The 25,336-nt window shown below is 39.1% G+C and overlaps 1 protein-coding gene across 2 annotated transcripts in view; it reads left to right on the top strand.

Annotated features, from left to right (window-relative positions):
- Nucleotides 1-19,833, top strand: part of LOC126248628 (plasma membrane calcium-transporting ATPase 2) — a 401,953-nt gene extending 382,120 nt beyond the window's left edge. For both annotated transcript variants that reach the window (XM_049949802.1, XM_049949801.1), the window contains one exon: nucleotides 19,460-19,833. In XM_049949802.1, coding sequence (XP_049805759.1) covers nucleotides 19,460-19,675 — 216 coding nt within the window. In that variant the 3' untranslated portion in view covers nucleotides 19,676-19,833. The remainder of the gene's footprint in view (nucleotides 1-19,459) is intronic.
- Nucleotides 19,834-25,336: the final 5,503 nt, after the last annotated feature.

Below are 25,336 nucleotides of genomic sequence, written 5' to 3'. Positions count from 1 at the left end.
TAACAAAAGATGAGATTGGCACCAGAGAGGGCCATTGTGATATAAACTAACATTCTTTTAACTGTGAGTATTTGATATTTCACCTAAGATAAATTGTAAGTGATAAAACAAATATGCTAAGTATAGTAGATATATAATTTTCGAAGTTGAGCGACAACAGCCAAAATTCCACATGGTGAATAAAATCTTCTGCCCTGGGTGTTAAAATACTTTCAGTAAAGTCACTATGGTTTGCGTCAGTAGGTACCTTCAGGTTACAATTTTCAAAAATTGTGACACAGTAAAGTGGTTGCTTTACAGCCAAATCCTTTCCTTTATCGTCTAGATAAAACTGATATCACACTAAAAGCAATTGTCTATGATTAAACTAACTGGGATCACATGGCACCCGTGTGAGCACTACTGGAGCCATTGTTAAAAACAATGTTTGCCACGTAGGTACTCAAGAGCATGTGTCACTAGTGTGTCCAGAATGGTGGAAACTGCGAAGAGATACCAGTTGCAGTTGTAAATTTTATGATGATTTATTAATCTAGGGTTAAATGAAACAGACTTTATTAATATTTTACATCTTCATTCAGCATGTTTACATATTTATTTCTCAATGTTGTTTCCGTGGTGACGAATGCGTTTCTCCCAACGAGAGACCAGGTTGTTGATACTGTCACTGTAGAATGCTTGAATTCGCATGCACTGCTTCATCACTATTAAACTGAAGTCTTCAAAGATGTACTTTAAGTTTTCAAAAGATGATTTAAACCAAATGGAGCCAAGTTTGGACAATATGGCGAACGGTCAATGACAGTGAAACAAAGGTGCCAGATTGTTGCAGATGACACAGCACTTGTGTGTGTTCTGGTGTTGTCATGCGGAAAGAGGGAATGTTCCCTGTGTTGAACTCTCCTGCAGTTATAAACTCGATTACAGCACACTGTTTCTGAAGGACCGACATAGTTACGTTGCACACTGCCGTGTTATACACTATAATTCGGAGCCCTGTAACGGCAGACGGTTGCAACTTGCTTCAATGACTCAACATACAGACTCATTAGGTAAAGCTCTTGAAGTTTAAATGTGATGTGTTGTAGAAGAAAATAGGGAACTTCTGGTCATGAGTGAGTCAGTAGGTTTCAGGTTCTGTGGATCACAACCTACACATTGGGAAATTGTTCTATGGAGTAAGAGGAGTTATCTGTTGTCGAGCCAATGAGATTTTGATTTGTGTTTGAAGTGAATTTTACTAGTAATTAAATTCTTCAAATTACAGAGTGTGGTCAGAGATTTTACAGCCAAATAACTCGCTCCTTTCTGTGCTACACTAAGAGTGTTTAATGGATAGTGTGAACCATTTCTTCTTCTACTGTTGTATTTATGAATGTTACTGTTGTATTTATGAATGTTAATGTTGTTTTCAAACCATGATTGACTGATAACAAATTTCATAAAGGAGTGAATGTACTATGAGGCTGTTGTCAATCTGACCAATTGTTAGGAGCTAAAGTGGACACAACACATTCTTATATGTTTGTGTGCAACAAGCACTTCTTTCCTCAGTGATAAGTTACCCCAGAATGTGATGTTACAAGACATTAGTCATTGAAAATAGGAAAATTAAGTAACTTTTTTTTTACATTTTGATCTCCAAAATTTGAGTTATTTATAACACAAAAGTGGCGGAGCTAAGACATTAAAGATCAGTAATGTGTGACTTTAACTAAAAGTTCTTGTCAACATGAACACCTGAGAATTTAGAACATTCTACTTCATTTATTTATATACCGTGATGCATTATTTCGAATGATGTGGTCAGGTGGTGTGCAGTACTGAATAGCATGTAGTGGTTTATTTAAATTCAGTGATAGTCTATTTGCACAGAACCAGTTACTAATTTTTCAAGAAAATGTTTACTTTTCACAAATTGAAGTTACTCAGGCTTGTTTGTAATATGTGCATTGTCAGCAGGAAGAGCTATTTCGGAGTCTCAGATATGTAATGGAAGGTCATTCACATTAATTCAGGTCATTCACATAACAAGAACAAGAGCAGATGCAATATCAATCCCTATGATACACTTACAGTAATTACCCATTCTGAAGATGCCATTCCATTGAGTAATTCCCTGTGTTCCTTAACACAACATTCTGCATCCTATTAGTTTGATAGGAAGTTGATGTCACAACAGAAAGATATGTACCTATATTGGCAAAATAATAGCTTCAAAGGCAAAAGGTTTGGATGAAATGGAAGGATCAAGAGATTAAACATGAGTCACTCTCAATCCTAAAGTAAGTTGCAGTATTGTTTGATCAACCCACTGCGTACTTGGACCATTGTCCACACTTTTAGTGGGGTGTTTGGTGTTTGCATATTGATTATTTGTCCTGCCATTGACAAGCCGTCACTGTAGTGACAGATTTTAGTTTTGCAAAGAAGGGATGTGCAATATATTATAACAAAAATGAACCAGATTATCTTTTTAGGGATGAAGATTGGTTCAATGTGAGACCTTAACTTTTCCTGGCGAATTGAACTTTCAAATAACTTACGGGTTTGCTGCTGGGTGACGTCCTCGACTACTGCTGATATTTCGACAGGAGCACAACCTGCCATTATCAAGGGACAACTGCCTTGAGAATGGCAGCGTGTGCTCCTGTCGAAATATCGGCGGTGGTCGACGACGTCACCCGGCAGCAAACCCTTAAGTTATTTGAAGATTGGTTCAATTTTAACACATGACCTGGATATGGGCCTATATGTATGTGTCATCGTAACCCCCTCAATTCTTCTGTTGTTATGGGACTACCTCTGCCCACCTTCTCACTTACCTTTCATGCTGCCTCACACCTCTTATCAATGAACGAGCCTATAAAGTAATTGTTTGCATCACATGGTGACACTGCAGCACTATGTACAAGCAGTCTTATCGCATATGCTGGCTCTCGGGTAAAGGTTTGTAGGAGGGATTTTGCAACAGAAAAACTTGCAACTCCAAATGGCAATGGTGCGACCTGAATTCTTCCTCAAATAGCTACATTTCTCCTGCCTACCAAATTGTTTGATATTTTACCTGTAGAACATTTATGGAATCAATCAAGGTGGCACCCAAGTGTTCTCACAGTGCATCATACATTTTTATAAAATGAGAACTAAACATTTCACTGTGTAAGCTATTAAAATTTTGGAACTTTTGACTTAATGCCCACTTAGTGTACACCTTTTCTTAAAGATTGAGGTAACTAAATAAGTCGCTGGAGAAATTCTGCATAATGTACTATTCATTTGTTCTGATATTGTAATCACACACTAATAACAATGGTACAGTGGATCCAGTAGAATATAAGGCCCTCTATTTCTCTCTCTTTCTTTGTGCAAGATAATTTTGGCAGTGAATGTATTTAGGAATGTAAAAGAATGTGATGTTACTGTACAGTTGTAGATTCACTTCCATTTATTTTTTTTTTTTTTCCAGTAATGTAAGATGACTCTCTCACATTTGGTTTGCAGCTAGGTAGAAGTGGTCAGCTTGTGACGTTCCATTAACATTTATTTATGGACAGTAGTTATTTTCTTTATATCTGTGTCACACGTGGGTAACTTCTTTTTTTTTTATGAGGGCATGTGTCAGTCAACCACTGTGGCTTCCACTGTTTAATTTGTTGAACAAGGAGTTATTGGGAGTTCCAATTCCATATTTGGATGATTGACTTGTAGTCTTCTTAAATAATTGCTAACAGTAATCTTGTGTATGCCCACTACCTGTATTCCATGTCTACACGATTACTATGCAGTTCATTCTTAAGTGTTTGACAGAGGCTTCATGGAACCACCACTCAGACTATTTCGCTACCGTTCCACTCTCAAATGGCACATTGGGAAAATGAACACCTAAACCAGTCTGTGCAAGCTCTGATTTCTCGTACTTCATCATTATGGTCATTGCTCTGTAAATAGGTGGGAATGAAAAAAATATTTTGGTATGTTGTAATTGCAATTTTATGGGAAAATCTTGTTGCAATGAAAAAGCCATTGTTTCAGTGAGTGCCACTCTGACTCTCATACCATATTTGTGATGCTTCCCGTAGCAATAACCCAAGACAAGCTGCCCTTCTTCGAACTTCTTTTATGCCCTCTATGATCCTATCTGGTAAAGATTGCATACTGTATGGCAATACTCCAGTAGAAGACTGACAAGTGTAGTGTAGACAGTCTCTCTACTAGATTTGTCACATCTTCTAAGTGTTCTTCCCATAAAGTGTTGTTTTTTGTTCACCTTCCCCATAAGATATTTTATGTTATGGGTACAGTTTAAGTTGATCATAATTGTAATCTCCAGGTATTTAGTTGAATCGACAAATTGTACATTTTTATGATTTATTGTGTAACTGAAAGTTAACAAATTTTATGTAATACTTGTGGGGACACACTTTTCATTGTTCAGCCACTTTGTCGCTTTTTGCACCATGCAGATATTTGTTTAAATTATTTTACAATTGGTTTTGTTGTTCTGATGACATCACTAGATGATGAACAAACAAACAATCTAAGAGGGTTGATCAGATTGTCTTATCATTTATACAGACAAAGAACAGTAGAGGGCCTATAACACTTCCTTGGGGAATCTGATATTAGTTCAGTTACACTGGATAACTTCCATTAATTACTATAATCTGTGACCTCGCTAACAAGACATCGTCAATTCAGTTTTGCAGCTGATGTGGTACTCCATAGGCAAGCAATTTGATTAGAAGCTGATTGTGAGGAACAGTGTTAAAAGTCTTCTGGAAATCTAGAACTAGGGAATCAATTTGAGATCCCCTTTCAATAACACCCATTACTTCATGTGAATGAAGAGCCAGTTATGTTTCAAAAAAATATTTCATGAATCTCTACTGCTTATGTGTCAATAGACCTGTTTCTTAAAAGTATTGCTCAGTGCTAGGACACAGTACATGTTATAAAATTATACTATATATTGTTGTCAATGATATCCATACATATTATAAAAAGGGTTGTATGTAATGTATGTATGTTCCACATCTCCTCCTAAACCACCGGACTGCTTTCAACCACATGTGGTACACATATCATGTACTGTCTGGAAAGAATCGCTGTGGGGGGTAAGAAACACTATCAAAGTGGTGGAGGTGAAAAAGCAGTATAGCACATGACACATGGATAACTGCACCTTCGGCACCCAGTATTTGAGAATGAGAGCACTTGGTGACTTGCAACAAACTTTACACACAATTTCAAACCCTTATGAAACTTTTTCTTGCTGACAGCCCCCGAAAAATTATGAAAGAGAAAAAGTTTCATCATTTACTACACTGTCACTGTACATGCAGTAACACTGCTGCATGAAGCATGACATTGATTTATTACTTCCTTGCTACTAACTCTATTCACGACACATTTCAAAGACAATAGCAACATATATGACTGGGTGTACATGCAAAAATGTATCATTTTAGAGCACCTAGTTCAGGAGGTATGATGTCATAAACATTGAGTTGTGTAAAAATGAAACTAGAAGACGAATTTTGCTACAGATGCTGGTGAAATATGTGTACAAATATGCATGAAATATGTGAAAGATATTTGCCATGTGTAGGGAGCTCATTTAAACCACAGTTTGTGACACATATTAGTTATGGTCTGGAAAGAAATACTGTGGTGGGTAGAACCACCAGCCTCCTCTTGTGGTGAGTTTGATAACGTGAAGAGAGAAGGGAGGAGGAGTAGGAGATAGGCAAACAGTGGAGGTGAACAAGGAGAGGGACTGAGAGAGCAGAAGTGGAAATGAACAAAGAGAGGGGGGGGGGGGGGGAGGGATTCGGAGAAGGACAGACAGTGGGGGCTGGGGTTGGAGGAGATGGACAGAGTGAGTGGGAAGGAGGTCATTGACTAATAGAAGATTGGAATAAATACATACCCAGGCAACATCGGGTACTCAATTAGTGACTCTATAATTCACTGGATTGCTTTTAGTTACTTACTTCCTCATGCAACTTTCCAGTATTCAAGTATAGATCTTTCTTTGACTGAATGGATGTGTATGATTGCTAAAAAGTGAGTTATTTCACCAGCATACTCTGAAAGGAACCTAAATAATATGTCATCTGGACTGGACGTCTTTTATTCATTAAGTGACTAAAGTTGCTTTTCTAAGGCATCTACTTCCAAATTATTCATTTTGGCAGCTGTTATTGATTAGAATTCTTGAACATTTACTACAGTTTCTACAATGAAAGATGTTTGAGAAACCATACTTAGTAGCTCTGCTACTGTGGCACTGTCATTTGTAACATTATCATTGCTATCACACAGTGAAGGTATAGATTGTCTTGTGCCATGGGTATCATTTTCATATGACTGAATCACTTGGGATTTTGAAACTGTTAAAAGCATCTCATATTGAAGTCCTTTCATTACTTCTGCAATTATGTCCAGACCTTGACATCATATCAAGCGAATTTTTATCAACATTTTTAAATAGTTATATTTTGCATATATTTTTGGTGGATTTGGATGTTACAGTATCAAGTGTCACTAAAGTGGCCATGTGATCAGTAATGCCTGTATTCCTCATGAAGCTGTCTATTTGCTCAGGACTGTCTGTTGCTGAGAGGTCTAGTATATTACCACAACAATTTACACCTTGTATGGGCTTTTGAACAGAGTGCTCAAATTAATCTTTGGAAGAAGTATTTGGTATTACTTTAGATGACTTTATTTTTTACTAACACTAGCTTTAAATAAATATTTTTACTAACTGTTGAAGATGGAATCAACACCAACTACAGTTGCTGTGTTGAGTACCTATTAGAAATGAGATTCAAGTTTCCCTTGAACTTCTCAGCAAGTGTATCATAAGTCAGTAGTCAGTAAAAAGAAGCAGTTGTTGGTTTCAGTTGTCAAGTATTACTTCTACCCATGTTAGCTCAAAGCAACTATCTACTTCAATTTCACAACAGGATAAACTTTTTTAACAGCAGAAAACATGAGTTTAATCTATCTTATCTGCACGCCACCAAATTTTTAGCTTCAGCCATAGATTTTACTGACTCTGGGCTTAGCCAGCTTTTGCTTTCTGTGAGTACTTGAAGCTCTGGTTCTTCTCCAGGCTGTGTTCCTACTTTAACTGTTCCAAGACCTCTACTGTAAAATAATAACAACTACTATAATAATATTAATAACTAATAATAATACCTTAAAAGTCCACTCCACACAGTCCGTGCAGCCACCGCCTGCACATAGTGGACTTCCACCCTATGATGCAGGTCGAGAATCTGCAGCCTGTACCGCCACAGAACTGTCTGAACCTCTAATTCAGACCTTCCTCTAAGCTTTGCATCAAACATCTGCAATTGGTTTTGTCAATACTACAGATCGTGAACTCTACCTTCACCTTACAAGAGAGAATGGCTGCCCCGTCCACTTCAGATAGATGCCAGAAGTCTGAGAAAATCTCTTCCAGTCTCAAGTGAAAAAACTTTGCTGGTACCAACTTCAGCCACTACCTGCGCTTGGCTACATACTGTGCTCTTCAGGGCATCTGGAAGGCCCCATTCCACGTCTGGAATTCCCACCCCAATATACACACAGAGTGCACACTTAACCTCTTACCCTTCTTGGCAGCCATATCCATAAGTGGCCCCATTAGTCGCCTAACATTGGAGCTCCCAACCACCAACAGTTATGCCTTCTGTGAATGTCCAGATCTAGCATCCTCTGGAATAGGGCAAACAGATGCAGCTGGTTTAGTATCATTATCAGTCACAGTTAGTGCTACAAACATGTTTGTTAGACAAATTGGTGAAGCCTTCTGCTCTGTGTCCCACGATGTCTTTTGCTGCCTGCCACATCTTGAAATGATCGCCCACTCGATCCTGGCTTAGAGCCCATCCTCAGTTCTGTGTACCATTTGGAATCTACTTCGGACATACTGGACATTCCTTGGATCTCTATCCTCCTCCTCCTCCTCCTCCTCCTCCCCCCCGTCCCCCCCCCCCCCCCGTCCCCCTCTCCACACTCCCATCAGTGATGCACATTGCCAAAGTACATGTGCACAATTAAAAATTAAACTATGGAAGTACACAGACAAAGCCAAATAAGTGACTTGCCTCTACTTAGCTTGTAATAAAATACACAAACTGAATACACTGCTAGTGCTGCTTGAATGGAGGTTGGCACCTTACACCAACCAGTCTAAATTAGTCATCAAAACATTGTGAACAAAACTTAACTGTGAACTTCGTGAGAAACAAGAAAATATGCCATCAATATGACCATGAATTATTGGAAGGCAAGTTGTGGTAAATCTTCATGAGTAGCCAGTGGAAGAACATACACACATTTTTGAAAGGTCCAAGACTGCAGGTTTAGTTGGATAACAATATATTGTTCTTACAGTTGACTAGTACTAAAGAGTCTAATTGATACAAAATATCAATTTCTTTCAAAGTATTTAGTGAGTTCATGATAGAGCTAACTGTGAAAAAATCAGAAAGTAGTCTTTAATAAAGTGTGCTATGATGAAGCTACAAAAGTTACTACTGGAATTGTTTCCATTACCCTTATATTCATCATGTGTAGTCAACTTGCTTCTACATTAATTGCATGTGCACAAACCAAACAAGAGTAATGGATAGTCACTGTCTGGCTTGTGATTTGATAGTACTGTCTTAATTGCTTGTAAATGTTCAGTGAAGATAATTATTAGTATGTGGCAATACAATATGAGCATAATGGTTTTGGTTGAACATATGTACCAGTCATTGTTACATTGATGAAACATTCCTAGAGTTGTGCAGCAGGCATTACAAAATGTCTGTGTCTATGGGTACTGCTCCGATGTATATATATAATTTTTTTTAACTGTAGATACATAGTGAGGAGATCCTAAAGATGTAGAAAATGTCATAAAAAACAAAAATAAATAATAAATCCTTTCAGGAGGAGAGGTATGCTAATTTTCATTCCATCATATTAAGTAAAATTATCACTTTGGGGAAGTCACATGGGTGAATACATATCCACTGAATTGCACAAGATACTTTTACAATGTTTAATTCACAGACTACATTACTGCATCGAAGAAGTGCAGAAATCATATTTTATGTAATGTGTTGTATTCTTAATAGTATATACGAGGGTTGGAACTTTAAGAGGGGCAACTATTTATTTACAGCTCGTACAAAATAGATACATGTTTCAAAGTTTTACTGACCTTCAAAGTAGTCACCATCATTGTGTATAACCTGTTGCCAGCAATGTAGCACTTCGCAGCCCCATCAGTCAAACAAATCCATAACAGCTTGCGCTGTACATGCTTGAGCATTGTCCTGCAAAATGATGGTCAGGTCCTGCAGAAAGTGTCATTGCTTCTGTCTCTATGCTGTTCATTTTTGCAGGACAACGCTCAAGCATGTACAGTGCAAGCTGTTACTGATTAGTGTGACTTATGAGGCTGCTAAGTGTTATACCATCTACTGCACTCCTCTGACTTCAGCCCTCATGAGTTCAACTCAGTTTCTAAACTGAAGGAAACACTTAATGCCGTTTCGCTTCAGAACTGCTACAAATTCGTCGGGGTATAGACCGCACCGCTCAAACTGTCAACACAACTGGCACTGCTAAGAGTATCCTATGACTTTCACATCGCTCGCAAGGGTGTAATACACAATGCTGGTGACTACTTTGAAGGTCAGTGAAACTTTGAAACACGTATCTATTTTGTAAAAGCTGTAAAAAAAAAAAAATAGTTGCCACTATTAAAGTTCCAACCCTTGTACATTATCGTCTTTGATGGATTCTTTATGTATTGCAGGCTTTCTAAAAAAAAAAGTAGGTACATCAGCTGGTTCTCTTAACAAATACTTCAGTGGAGTAGAAAGTGAATTATCATTTATAATGGACAACACAATAGTTGAATAATATAGTTATGTATGGTGATGGACGAAGATTAGTGACAACTGTCTGAAACAATCAGGAGGGTACCATGCTCGAAGCAAATTTAGAATGTAATGTTAAAATCAACAGACACAGAGTTGAGAGGACAGTATGGTATTTATTTGTCCAAATTGAATTGGGAGCTGGTGTTAACAAAAGAGGCACAGTGTCACTAGGTTTTCTGAAGTCATTGATGGGACGATAGAGGACTGGAAATGTGATATTAGTTAGCTGTTGGCCACATTCAGATGTAGGATGAATCACATGTGGTGATTATCCCAATTATTTTCAAGATAGAGTGGCTCACAGTACTGATTTTATACATGCTTAGAGTTTCAAAGGTCTTAATTAGAGCCCATTGATATTCTTAAACAGATCAGCAAATAATGATTTTTTCTGTGATACCTTTTTTAGTAAAACATATGGTGTTTCTTTACTTCCACTGACATTATTTCTCAGTAATTTTGCGTGGTAGTTCATAAAAATACTTGAGAGTGTGAGTATAAGTAAAATTGTAAATTCCTAAAGTGGAGCTGTTTCATATAGCATGAATCCCTTTAGGAGTCACATCTTTTATACTTGAGTGACCCACAGTACTTATAACTTACCAGTTTCAGCAATGGGAACTAACAGTAAAAGATGCAAAGGAAGAAAATGTGGGTGAGCCAGGTACCAAGAATGGTACTTAGTCTGAATATAATTAAGGGCTCTATATGGCACACCACAGTTACTATTCATTGCAGAATCACTATTCATTGCAGAATCTCATACTGTGTAGGATCCAGTTTCAGAGATTATTGTTAATTGACGCACTGTGGTGGTAATGAGACTAATATTTCACCCATGATCATCAGTGTTTTGACACAGTGTGTATTTGTGGTCTCTTTCACATCAGTGGTCACAAAAGTAGTATATAATAAATGTCAACATGTGTGCTGATGAGTGGTGAACTTTTCAGAAACAGTATGCGGATATATCCAACTCAAGTCTGGTACATTCATTTTGTATAGAGCAGCAACTGGTAGCACTAGAACTAGCACCACAATCAACAGGAAATTCATGTCCTAGCTATCAAAAAGTGCTGGTCACTGGTAATGTGTCATAAGGCAGTAATAACAGAATATTGCAATTTCTTTGGTGCATGAATGTATTTAAATCCATAACTTATATTTCCAATTATGTTATTTTATTGTTACTGCACACACACACACTGTTGCTGTTTCTAATATTTTCCTGCTCATTTCTTTTGGAGTACACACACCAACAAGTATATAGTAAAATGACTTTGCACAGAGAAACAGCAATAGTAGTCCTTTCAGAAGTTGTGATTGTTTTCAGGTCACAGCCCATCTGTTTTGAGAGCCAAGTACATTATTTTAATCCCCCCTCCATACCTCCCATTATTCTTATGTTACTAGCTGCATCATTATCAGTGATTCATTATTGTGTTTGATTTATAACTAATACAAGCATTTTCGTATTATTTTTAGTACAACAACTCTGTCATTCAGGCAAAGAAGGGATTGATACTCAAAAAAATCTCCCTGGGCACTGTACATCAAATGTCCCTCACTTGTTAGCATATTTCCGTTCCACATACACAATGTTTAGACAAAGTCCAAAGATGGTGAATTACAGGTATGAGCACACTGTGATATCACTGTCTCAGAAAAGTATTCATAAGTCTTTATGCTATACACAAATGGATGGTTCATATCTGGCTTAAAATTTTTATCTCCATCTCATAAGGTTGAATGCAAATATGTTGCAGTTAACCTTCACCCATTATTCCATTGTGTATCATCATTCCTTTGGAGCTATTATCTTAGATGGGTTGTTAAGTTGTATCCTCCAGTCTTAGTTCCTTCTTCTATTATCTGAATACACTATATTGCATTACTCTCGGAAAGTGTTATACAGTTATTAGTAAGTCCACTGGTTTATGCCTCTGTAAATACTGTATATTTGCAGAAATATTTTGTCTAAGTATCTTGCTGTGCTCCATATTCACTTTTATTCCACAGTGATAAGATATCTTTCATTTTCAGTAGGTTTGGTTTTTTTTGTAGAGCTATGTGGACCTTTCTTGGTGAATCAACCTTAAACAGAGAGATAGCTGCTAATTTTATATTAGCTACACACTCGAGATGACAGTTCTGGCAGTGATGCAGTTCTATGAAACTGCACCATAGTGGTGGTGTACATCATCGTATGTTTGTAGACTTGTAACATTTGACCTATTTAAAATACATTATTTGTATGAACAATTTTCATCAACTAGTAACAAGATAAGTTGAGATACACTGCCTGGCAAAGAAAGTGAAGCATCCAGAAGAGGATGAGAAAATGAAATAAACCATCACAGGTCAAGAGAGCATGTGAGGTTACTTCAATGATTACAAAATCGAATCAAAGTTACAAAGAACTTGGCAGTGTAAGTTGTCCTATCAGTATGATGATGCACCCCTACTGGCCTGAATGTATGTAGCGATTCAGTTGGGAAAGTTTTCATGTGACCATTGTATCATCTCCTGAGGTAAGCAGGCCCACAGTTGTTGTAACCAGTCCCCGATATCCCGGATATTGGCACTTGGATGGAGTTTACATCCAGGCTGGTCCCATACACACAATATGGTAGACAGATCTGCAGACTTTTTTGGACATAGGAGTAGCTCAGCATTATTCATACAGTTCATAGATACACATATAGATGAGTGTTGTCCTGTTGAAAAATGGCACCACAATACTGTCCTATGATAGGTATGAGACGAGGATACAGGATGTCCGTGACATACCATTGTTCTATCAGAGTTCCCTCAGTCACTGCCAGCTGAGACCTGAAGTTGTGCCTAACAGCTCTCCACACCACATTACCAGAAGCAACAAGCGTCTCTAAAACACTGGAGGAACTGGACCTATCCCTAAATTGACACCGTACTTTCTGACAAACTTCCAAAGTTGTGGAGAACCATGATTCGTCACTGAACACATTGTGACACCATACATCAGCAGTCTATGCTATCCAGTCATGACAGTACTCCAAACACAGCTGCCTGTGTTGTGGTGTTAACGGCAGCCTTCATGTGGAACAGTAATTCCCTAATCTGGCTGCTGCAAGTCTGACTAATGTGTGGAATCTCACAGAATGTTGCAGGGAATGCATCACTTGTTTTTAGGTGGCAGGTGCAGAGGTGAATGGGTTACAATTGGCTTGTTGCACAATATGGCAGTCCTCCCGTGTCACAGTCAGATGTGGTTGACCAGAACTTGATGATGAGTGTGCCAGCCCTCAGAGTCTCATGCATTGGGCCACTGTCACATCCGAATGCCCCGCAAATCTGGATATTACAGAGTTTGACCACGGGGCCAAATGGAGACCCACAATGAGACCCTTTTCAAACTCTTGTCAGGTTCTGATAACTCAATCATGAGTACATGCCACATCTGTGTCCTTCACAGTAATTATTCAACATATGACATTGTTCATGTCCCTTATATGCCCTACCAGGTCTGCAACAACACTAAACACAAACAACACTAATGCAATCTGGTAGCTGCTGTACCTATCATAGGCACCTCTAATCATTTACACACCCACTGATGGTGTGTGTACATATCTGAAGTTACCTTAACATCCAATGTCTTCAGAGTACTTCAGTTTTGTTTGTCATGCAGTGTAAATTGTTACTTCACAAAGTAGAGGAGGCATTGAGCAGCAGACACACATTTTTAAATGTGCCTGTTTGCTACGCAATGCCTCGTCTGTGTGGTGAGCAGCAATCTTGTCTTACATCATATTGTTACTCCATCCCAGATTTCCCATTGTTTGATTTCATGAATTACTTTTTTTTTTTAAAATAATATGATGGAGAAAACACACTGTAGTTTTGTGATGTCCACAACAAAACTATTCAGATGATCCAGTATAAAGACTTTTATGCAGCATATTATCACTTACCGTGTTTCTAATTAGTGCTTCCCAGTAAATTCTCAGTTCTTAGTTGAAGTTTCACAGAAATGTGTGTGTGTGTGTGTGTGTGTGTGTGTGTGTGTGTGTGTGTGTGTGTGTGTGTGTGTGAGAGAGAGAGAGAGAGAGAGAGAGAGAGAGAGAGAGAGAGATATTGTTGTATATTTTGTTCTTGTTCATTATTGTTTTTACATATTTATTTCTATCCTGTTTTCCTTGAATTTGTTGGGGCTTAACTTTGTGTGGCAATTAGCTACCCATTGCTTTATTTTTTTTTTTTACATGATGTAGCATCATAATTTTGCTTAATATGAGTTATATCTTATTTTGTTTTGTTTACTCCACATTCACCCATGCTGTTGCACTTCTAACTCTGTCTCCTATACTCCTGGAAATTCTAAAGCTACTGACAAACCTGCAGTGCTTTCTGCTATGAAGAACTAAGAATGAATCCTTTGGAAAATACCTTGTCAGCAAGCTGTTGTGTTGGTAAGTTACATTTTTGTGCCTCGTATTGGTGGAGGGAGGAGGAGGGGGGGGGGGGAGGGAGATAGAGATAAAAATAAAAAGACAGAGAGAGAGAGAGAATGTGTGACAAAGTAACCGTTTCAAATAGTTAATGTACATGTCATGTAATCTTTTTAATAGTGACAGAAGCAACTGACAGTTGTAATTTTTAGTACATATTTTTCTTTAAAATGAAATCATATTCTTTGAAATTGCAAATGGAGTTTCAGTTCATGAGAAGCATATTAATAACACTGCTGTGAAGAGCTGCAGTTTGTTAGTGTTTTCAATAACAGCTATAGAATCAGTCAATTAAGATTCTTTTTAAACCACTATGAATATGGCTACATCTTGCTAACTCTTAAAAAAGCCTACAGAATTTCTGTTTGCATTCCAAATTTATGAGTAAAATAAGGTCATGTTTATGGTGGAAATGACTGGCTTATTGTTAAAACAAAATTGATCATTCAGGCTAGATTTCAGTAGAGAATATGCGTAGTTGACTGCTGTGAGGGTATTTTTTCAGTTTTATTGAGATATGAGTGAATTTAACCCCCCTCCCCAATAATAATTTCCTATGTGACTGAGGTCCAGTTGAATTTAACCCCCCTCCCCAATAATAATTTCCTATGTGACTGAGGTCCAGTTGAAAGTAGACCTTTCACTTGCAGTATGCACAGCAGAATTTCTTTTACAACTCTCTGCTTTTGTTGTGCTTTTTGATAACTATGAAAGCAAGTAACAGTTGCCAACTTTATTGGCAGGCTGTTTTTCTCACTGCTTTCATATGTTTTCTGTTAATATTCATTGTCAATAAAAAGGAAGTAATAGGAGTAGCAACAAAATATCCAGCCTTTATGGAATATTTATTTAATTTGGTATTGTTCCTTATGTTAAAGCCACTGATCAGATATACAGAAAATGTGTTTCCTTCCTGCCGTTCCTACTACATTCATTGTTAGGTTTCATACATTTTTGCAGTGTGCAGAAGATAAATTGAGGGTGAATTGTCAAGATAGTAGAGCTGAACAAACAGGTTTAGTGATAAATGCATGGAACTCTCATATGAGATGATCAGTTTTCAGGTCCCTGTATGAACATCCAGAATTAAGCGTTTTGTAATTTCCATAAATTGAAAATGACAAGATGGTTACTTTGAAAAGGAAAAAGCCAAAAACCTGTCCCAGCTTTGATCAATCTGAATGTAGACTCTGTCAGTGAGAACATTGCCATTGACAGGACTTTGAACCCCAGTCTTCTTTTAGAGGTTTCTGAATTATAGATTAACAAGATGTATTGTGTGTCATTGTAAGCTTTGTATTACAAATGAAATTGATTAATTAGTGTTGGCTGTTTGTGGTATATGTTTGATTCATTCATTTCCTCACATTCATGGTTAAAATTAATGCTTTTTGCTATCTACATAAAGAGAGAACAGAAATGAGTATTTATAAAAGTAGTGGTATTAAAGCACTGAAAATAATGAGGAATTTGGAAGCAACAAAAGAATTGTAGAATAACAGGAAAAATTGCTTCCATACTTTGTATTGCAAATACTGAGAACTACAGCAGTAACAACTACAGGGTGTACCAGAAACACCTGATGGTTTTTAAACTTTCATGCGCAGGATACCCATCACCAGGCACTGTAACACTATGTTTGTTTGGCACTGTCCTCTGGAGTTCAGTTCGGATGTAGTGCCAGTCTGTGGAACACTGCATTGTGGTGGTAGAAGGGTTTATAAAGACAGTCTTTCACAGTGCAACTTTTCATGCAGGTTTGGTCAAAGCAATGTCCCTTGTTGCAGTACTCTGTTGCTGTTTGTATCAAAAAGTGAGAGCCTTACTTTAAGAGTGCATTCTGAGTGCTAAACAATAAGGCTGCAAACATTTATGCACCATCAGGTCAATATCCTTCATCACGTGAGGACCCAACAAAGTGGAGCAGCAGCTCATACTGCAGGTCTAATGTCTTTCGAGGGGAATGAAATGTTTCCAGGCAGAATCATTTCTTACTATGCATACATCAATTCATCCACTTGTTCACCTGACCTGACAGCATCTGTTTAATTTGTGTTGAATTATCTTAAACAAGTTTTAAGCAACACACAACCAGTATTGATGAGTTAAAAGATTGAATATTTGAGTGCATGTGGTAAATTCCAGATGACCTGTTGCTGTGAGTTACATTATCACTTTCAGACAGACTACATGAACATGTCATTCTGCATGGTGGACACTTACCAAATGTTATTTTCAAGAAATAGAAATACATGCTAATTCATTATAAAAAAGAGAATGTATCATTATTAAAAAAATAAATATTTATGCTTTCCCCTGAAATGTTTTCTTTTCAAAACTGTCAGCTGTTTCTGGTGCATCCTATACCTTGGAGTAATTTCAAACTTTGGATTAAAAGACAAATTTCTATGAGAAGTACAGAGAACGAGAGAATTTTAGAACATATGCAATGCAAAGTCAATGAGATGTGAGGGCTTAAGTGTGTGTATGGTAAAAGAAGACATAATTGACTTTGTAAAGGTTGAAAACACGACACATTCTCAATCAGAACGAAAGTGATGCCAGTGTTTAAAGAGCTCTCCCACCTACCTCAGCTGATATGAAGGATCGTAACACAGTGTTCTGGTGGACTATTCAAATGGTTCAAATGGCTCTGAGCACTGTGGGACTTAACAGCTATGGTCATCAGTCCCCTAGAACTTAGAACTACTTAAACCTAACTAACCTAAGGACAGCACACAACACCCAGTCATCGGTGGACTATTCAGACTTGGATGGTTCCTTTGAAAGGGCACAGCCAATTTCCTTTCACAGCTTTGACACAACCTGAGCTTGTGCTCTGTCTCTAATGACCTCAGTGTGGACAGGATGTTAAATCCAGTCTTCCTTTCTTGCTAAGTTTGAAGTAAATAATATACATCCTTCATAACTGACACGTTGTTGCTGCTGCTGCTGCTGCTGTTCCTTATTATTATTATTATTATTATTATTATTAAACAAGCTGACAAAATAATTCACTTAACATTCACAGAAATTTTGGTGTGTATCTTCAGATATAATTTCTTTTGATGTTGTATGAGATCATATAATGATCACACGTCACATCTTACAGCCATGTTTAACTTTCTAGGTCTGCAGCAGTGATATTCATATGTTTCATAATCTGCCATGTGTTATTGCTTTCTATAGTTAATTTTTGTGCAGTGACAGATTAGACATGTGTATGTGCATGTGTGTGTGTGAGAGAAGTGCATTTATTTTAAATTATGACACATTTTAATGATGGTGGGTGGTGGTGGTGGTGGTGGTGGTGGTGGTGGTGGTGGTGGTGGTGGTGGTGGTGGTGGTGGTGGTGGGTGGTGGTGATGGTGGTGGTGGAGGGGGAAGTGGAGGTGGAGGTACCTCTGCAACTGTATGAATGTGTATTCAAAAACACAAAATTTTGCAAGTTTTCATATTGTGAGAAAGTGTTTGTGGCTGGTGTGATCAGTGACCAAACGTATTTGGTAAACTTCCAAGATTATGTGGTAGTTTGTAGCTTGACAGCTGAGAAGGAAATTGAATGGTAAAAGTATCACTAATTTTCAAATTTTGCACAATTGCTATTGTGCTGCATTTTTATTAATTATTGTTTAATTAAATTTTTTCTTTTTTTTTTTTGCAGGGGGTGGGGGGAGGCAGGTAGGGGAGGGGGGTGAGGGATGTTAAAACTTACAGAAAATCAGTTGTTCTTATTAATGTTTGTAGCAACTATATTTTATTTTGCATGGTGCCTCCCCTCCCCTCCCCTCCCCCCCATCCCCAATATTGAAGCAGATATTTGCAGTGCTGAGTAAAATTGTTATACTGCATTCTTATGTTGCTTGCCTGTATTCCTATTACCCAGTTGAAATGGTCACATATGTTTGCAGTGTTGAATGACTCCATGTGTAGCAAATAGTGGAAGTACATAATGAAATTTTGTGCGTAGGACTTGTCGCATTTCATGAATTATGCTTTTTTTGTGCATGTAAAGTTTGAAATTTTTTATAGTCCAAAATTTTGTAGCATGTCCATATCTACATAAATACTAGCATGTTTCAAAAGTTATAAGACTGTCTTCAAGGATTTTGTGTGTGGTTGTACTCCATTTAATTATAGTTGCCGTGACCTCAACTGTACCATCTCTGGTAATGTAAGTTTTTTTTGTAACAACTTACCTGAAATGCATTTGAAAATAGCAACAATAATTTTGTGTGTGTGTGTGTGTGTGTGTGTGTGTGTGTGTGTGTGTGTGTGTGTGTCCTGGTTAACTTTTGTTGTATAATATGTTTGATATATGCCTCCGCATGCAATGTGGTATTTGTCAGATTGTATATTCTTTACAGATACCACACCAAGAAACTAAACTCAAGAGGTTAGTTAGGAAGTACCTCTAAATTAATTGCTTAAATATTATCAGTCTGTTACCCCATATTTGGCTGTCTTCATTTTAACACTCACACATAAATGGTCAATTTACAAGAAGTTATGTAGGAGAAGACATGGCTGTCATATTGTGTGTGTTTTTTCAGACCATTAAACGCTAACCTTTCTTCCTTACATAATGTTAGCACATTTTCAAATAAGCTTACTTTGACATAACCTGGACCCCTTGGACTGCATGTTAAAGGTAATAATCACCCATACTGGTTTGACTATACAGTCACAGACTGTTTTATTTTTTATTTTATTTTACACTTTTTTTATTTCTTAACTGCCAAAGCATGGTACACAAGTATAATAGAATCATTTTTAAAAATTTGGATTTTTAAAAATGACAACACTTCATGAATCTTAATTTATTACAAAATTGTTTTAGTTGGATGGTCAATGTCTGACACGGACTACTCTGAGTTCATAAATTACTACTGTTTAAAACCATAGTAAGACCAGTCTTTTTTATGCTTTCTTTTTTGAATAAACATAATTTATATTTTAAATGTGCTTAACAACAGTGCACTAATTAGTAAACCTTTTTACAAATTATTACAGATAAGAGTGGTTAACGCTTTCCGTCAGGGCCTAGATGCTCGATACAGTGACAACCCCACATTGGCTGAAGTTCTACGGAAGCAGTCATCACTTAGCAAGCGGCTTTCTCAGACATCCTCCATAGACTATGCTGATAATGTGATGGATGAACTGGCAATCCCAGAAATTGATGTGGAACGTCTTTCATCTCACAGTCACACCGAGACTGCAGTTTAGTCAGCTCAGTGTCTGTGTGTGCAATCGCGTGTCTGCAGCAGAATGAAGAGAGGTGTTCAAGTTGCCTGTGTTCTGTTACGTCGAGGTGCAGTGTGCTGCACATTTCTCATCTGTAACTGAGATGTGTGTACTTCAGCAGGGAGGAAAGGGGGGGGGGGGGGGGGGGGAGCAAGGAATCAGTGAAGTGGTATCATTTTTACCATAATTTTCTTTAAATATATGTTCACTTACTGATACAGATAATGCAGGATGATGATTTCTGCTTGTTTTTCTCCATGTGTGTGTTCGGATCTTTTTAATTTATTTTGTATTCCCAGCTCAAAGTAACTACTGAACTTTTACGCCCTCACCATGGCGTGTCACTGAGTTAGGTGTGTGTGTGTGTGTGTGTGTGTGTGTGTGTGTGTGTGTGTGTGTGTGTGTGTGTGTGATGTATAGTCAAAAGAAAAGTGATGAAACATTTGCTGCAGTGGACAGTTCCAAAAGACAGTTTTTATTACTCTTTTACTTTCTGCTAATCTGTGTTTCATCTTTGAGACAACAGTGCTTTGATTTGCGTGTGATGATAGTGTTACAGCCAGGAAAGAGAGTAGGTGAGCACAAACCGTTGTTGTTGTTATGTAATTATATTGAAAACACTTGATTTTGAAACTTTTTGAAGAAACACCAAGTGTATTAGATGAGGAAGCAAAAGGTGATAACTAAACTGCATCAAAAATTTTAATTTTAATTTTTGTTTTGTATATTTGCCTAATCTGAAGTGAAAGCTGACATTCTATGAATTAGGTCCATTAAAATGAAACTGATGTTCACAGTCTTGTACAATAGCTTGACAAGTGTGATCACTCTGAAAGAGCTGTTACTGGCTTAGATGTGTGTATCATTTGCTAGCAGTTGTCAGTGCTGCATTTAAAACTTTCTCCAAGGAAAGTGCAACTGCACTTGCAAGAGCACTGCATAAGACTATTGGGAGGATTGAAATGACATTCATTCGACCTGCCATTACTTTGTGCTCTCAATTACAGTATCAGATGGTGCATGAAGCTGTCAGTGAAGTTCAAGAAATTGCAAATTTGAAGTGCACTTTGGAGTATGAAGTTTTAGACTGGGATGTCATGCAATGTCTAGTTGCCTGCCCTAGTGAAATTGCTATGGAGCTTGTCTTGTTACAGAAAATGTGCATTCAGATATTTATTTTGGGTGAATTTATGCAGGGTTACAGGTGGCTCTGTTTAGCAGGTTGGATTATCTGAGCTGTAGGATCACTTCTTTCTCTTACCTAGTTAGTTCCATGAATTTACATGCAGACAACATTTCAGCCTGTAAAATAAATATTTTCTAGATGATGCAGTTTAAAATAGCTATAATAAATGTGTGCATACACAGATATATTTGTACAACAGTAATGACCTAAGAGAAGGCTACTTACAGTTTAAAAGAACAGAGACCACTGTTCAGCTAATCAAAAAGTTAACAAATGTTGGCAGTTCATCTAAAATTTTTGCATCAGAAACGAAATGTTTATATGAAATGGGAGTAAGTACATAAAGTACACTATTGTTTTTAGTACACTCTGTAATGTCTTCTGTGGGGAGGGGGGGGGGGGAAGCTTTTGTTTCCATGTTGAGCAAATACATGGGTATACAATCAAGAAAGTGCAGCATAGATTTAATTTCACTTATGTAAATAATTGTTTTATTTCCATGCAATAATTTTAAATCCCTAATATTGAAGTAAATACCAGGATGGAGCAGAATGTGCAGCATCAGTTTAATGAAGCTAAAGATACACAATACCCATGCAATAACTCAAAATGGAGATGAAATTTCTCTTTCCTTTTAAAAGAATATTGTACAATAAAGTGAAGGTTGTCTGTGATGCAGACAAGAATGTACTTACTGCAGTTAAACAGTGGGCTGCAAAAGATTTGCAGTTCCTTTAATTAGTAGAAATGCAACTAAAAATAAACCAGTTACTGAGGCACACAGTACAACATACGGCATTTTCCTCCATTCCCCTCATTTATAAGGTCCTTGTAGTAAACAACTGGTAGTAATTTTCTGATTTGAATCCAAGAGTGACTGTAACATTTAGACACAATGTGAAGTATTATGTGCCTTAAGCCTATACTGTAATTCAGTACAATATTTATTTGGTTTGCATATTAACAGTGTGCTTCAGTTGGAATATCTCTCTCTCTCTCTCTCTCTCTCTCTCTCTCTCTCTCTCTCTCTCTCTCTCTCGTTCCTGAATACTGCCCCCCTCCCACATGTTGGCTGCATGTCGTCCTCCTCCCCCTTGTTGCCTCACCCTCTCCCCCCATGTTGTCCCATCCCATGTTACCCCATCTCCCCCTCTACCCCCATGTCACCACCTCTCACCCTGTGTCATCCCCACACATCACACCCGCACCCGCTCCCCACGCACCACACCCGCTCCCCACGCACCACACCCCTCCCCACACACCACACCCCTCCCCACACACCACACCCCTCCCCACACACCACACCCCTCCCCACACACCACACCCCTCCCCACACACCACACCCCTCCCCACACACCACACCCCTCCCCACACACCACACCCCTCCCCACACATCACACCCCTCCTCACACATTGCCCCCCCTCCCACATGTCACCTCCTCAGCTGCCTCCCACACTACAGACCCCCCTCTCCCACACTACAGACCCCCCTCTCCCACACTACAGACCCCCCTCTCCCACACTACAGACCCCCCTCTCCCACACTACAGACCCCCCTCTCCCACACTACAGACCCCCCTCTCCCACACTACAGACCCCCCTCTCCCACACTACAGACCCCCCTCTCCCACACTACAGACCCCCCTCTCCCACACTACAGACCCCCCTCTCCCACACTACAGACCCCCCTCTCCCACACTACAGACCCCCCTCTCCCACACTACAGACCCCCCCCTCCCACACTACAGACCCCCCCCTCCCACACTACAGACCCCCCCCTCCCACACTACAGACCCCCCCCCTCCCACACTACAGACCCCCCCCCTCCCACACTACAGACCCCCCCCTCCCACACTACAGACCCGCCCCTCCCACAATTTGCTCCCCCCTTCTCTACCCACTCCTACACATGCCCCCCCATCTGCAATCTCCCACATTTTGCCCCTTGTCACCTGGTCCGCTCATATCACCCCCTCCTCCCTGACTGGCACTTTCTCCCATTTGACACCCTGTCCCCCCTACTCCCCATCTGGACCTCTCCCCCCCTACTCCCCATCTGGACCTCTCCCCCCCTACTCCCCATCTGGACCTCTCCCCCCCTACTCCCCATCTGGACCTCTCCCCCCCTACTCCCCATCTGGACCTCTCCCCCCCCTACTCCCCATCTGGACCTCTCCACCCCCCTACTCCCCATCTGGACCTCTCCACCCCCCTACTCCCCATCTGGACCTCTCCACCCCCCTACTCCCCATCTGGACCTCTCCCCCCCCCTACTCCCATCTGGACCTCTCCCCCCCCTACTCCCCATCTGGACCTCTCCCCCCCCCCTACTCCCCATCTGGACCTCTCCCCCCCCCCCTACTCCCCATCTGGACCTCTCCCCCCCCCTACTCCCCATCTCGACCTCTCCCCCCCCCTACTCCCCATCTGGACCACTCCCCCCCTACCACCTATGTGGACCTCACCCCCCCCCCCCTACTCCCTATCTCGATCCCTCTCCCCTCCCTGCTCCCTATCTCGATCCCTCTCCCCTCCCTGCTCCCTATCTCGATCCCTCTCCCCTCCCTGCTCCCTATCTCGATCCCTCTCCCCCCCTGCTCTCTATCTCGATCCCTCTCCCCCCCCCCTACTCCCTATCTCGATCCCTCTCCCCCCCCCTGCTCCCTATCTCGATCCCTCTCCCCATTTCGATCCCTCTCTCCATTACTCCCCTTCTCAGCCCCTCTTCTATTATTCAACCCTCTCCCCTCACATAAACTCTCCCCCAACTGTGTCTTTCTCTCCACTGTCCCCAGTCACCATATTTATTTCACTCTCTCTCTCTCTCTCTCTCTCTCTCTCTCTCTCTCTCTCTGTCTGTCTGTCTGTGTGTGTGTGTGTGTGTGTGTGTGTGTGTGTGTGTGTGTGTGTGTGTTTTGCGTGCACACACACACACACACACACACACACACACACACACACACACCACACCCAGATCACATGCATTTGTGCACATACACACTTTCACTTACTTACTCATGATATTTTGGATAGTGTACATTCTCTAAATACACATTCCGTGTATTGAATATGAAATAAGCAAGCAGCCTCTCTGCATATTGTCATTAATGGTCTCTTGTAAAATTTCATACCAGAAGTGTCTACAGATCTCAGGGTCTCTCTTAGATGGCTTTATTGAGAGTTCTGTTACAGAATTGAGGGAACAGTATAGGGCTGAAATATTTGTTTCAGTGTAGTGATAAGGAACTAGTGCATTGATTTTGTAAGGTTATTTTAAACTATTATAATCTTGCAACATTTTCTGTACGTATATAAATCATGCGGCTGATAGATATCATGTGTGCCATTATTTCATCTAAGGAAAGTTGGGCTAGTTTACCTGTAACTAATAAACTTTTCATAATTTTCTCCACAAGTGGCATTTCACAGACCCCACTTATTTTTTTGAAACAATTCTTTTCTGTGGTTGCTGTACCAATTCAGCAATAATGTGAGTGTATAAAGATATGTTAATGCCAAAATCTTCAAAGGAGTTAGTATTCCCTTACTTAGATGAGATCAATATTTATTTGGGAAAGAACTCTTATAGAGCTCTTAAACTGACATATTTGTGGGTGTATTAATGTGTAAGAACAATTAATTTTATTGTTTTGTAAATACTTGTTTATTAGTATTTAATTTTGATATGATTTATTTGTCACAAGTAAGATAGTGATTGCCCACAGAGATCTCATAATTTCAAAATTTTAAATTCTCATGCTCCAATACAGCTTTTACCTGAAATAAAAGTTCTACTGAAAGTACTTTTAACTCAAATTGAGCAACACTAGACAGATTGTAATTGAAACATATGTAATACACTCTAGGTGTATGGTATTTACATAGAGTTTCAGAATTATTACTCTGTTGAAATGAAAGCAGTTTTAATATTCACTACAGAGATTCTAAAGTGAAAACTGTTTTTGTTGGAACCAGATGTCAAATTAAATTTGTGGGGTATGTGGACAGGGAAGATGGGTCTACTTATTGCACCGGAGTGACTATATCTCACCGGTATCCCAAAGAGATTCAATCAGGGTCAGACACTTACTACTATGAACTGAACAACCATAAAGGTGATAATAGTGGAACTATTTCTAATTTATTTCTCTTGTCTACATTCCTGTCTGTCTCTCATTTGATTCTTTTTATTATTAATATTTTTTTACTCATCTGCCAATAATGTCCTCCAGATTTTTGTGTCCATAAGGGTATATGACACATCTGTTATGTCACAGGCACTAATATTATTACTGTTGTTATTGTTGTTGTTGTTGTTGTTGTTATTGTTGTGACAGACTTGAGAAATACAAATGTGTGGCATATCTTCATGGCACATGCGTCATATTCTTTGCAGTTCCTAGTAATCAACTGTTTAACGTATGCACAAATCTTGTGTAATTAGTGTTGTATTTACC

This window comes from Schistocerca nitens, chromosome 3, assembly GCF_023898315.1.
Source record: "Schistocerca nitens isolate TAMUIC-IGC-003100 chromosome 3, iqSchNite1.1, whole genome shotgun sequence".
Classification (NCBI taxonomy): Eukaryota; Metazoa; Arthropoda; class Insecta; order Orthoptera; family Acrididae; genus Schistocerca; species Schistocerca nitens.
This window is presented reverse-complemented; position numbering and strand designations above follow the sequence as displayed.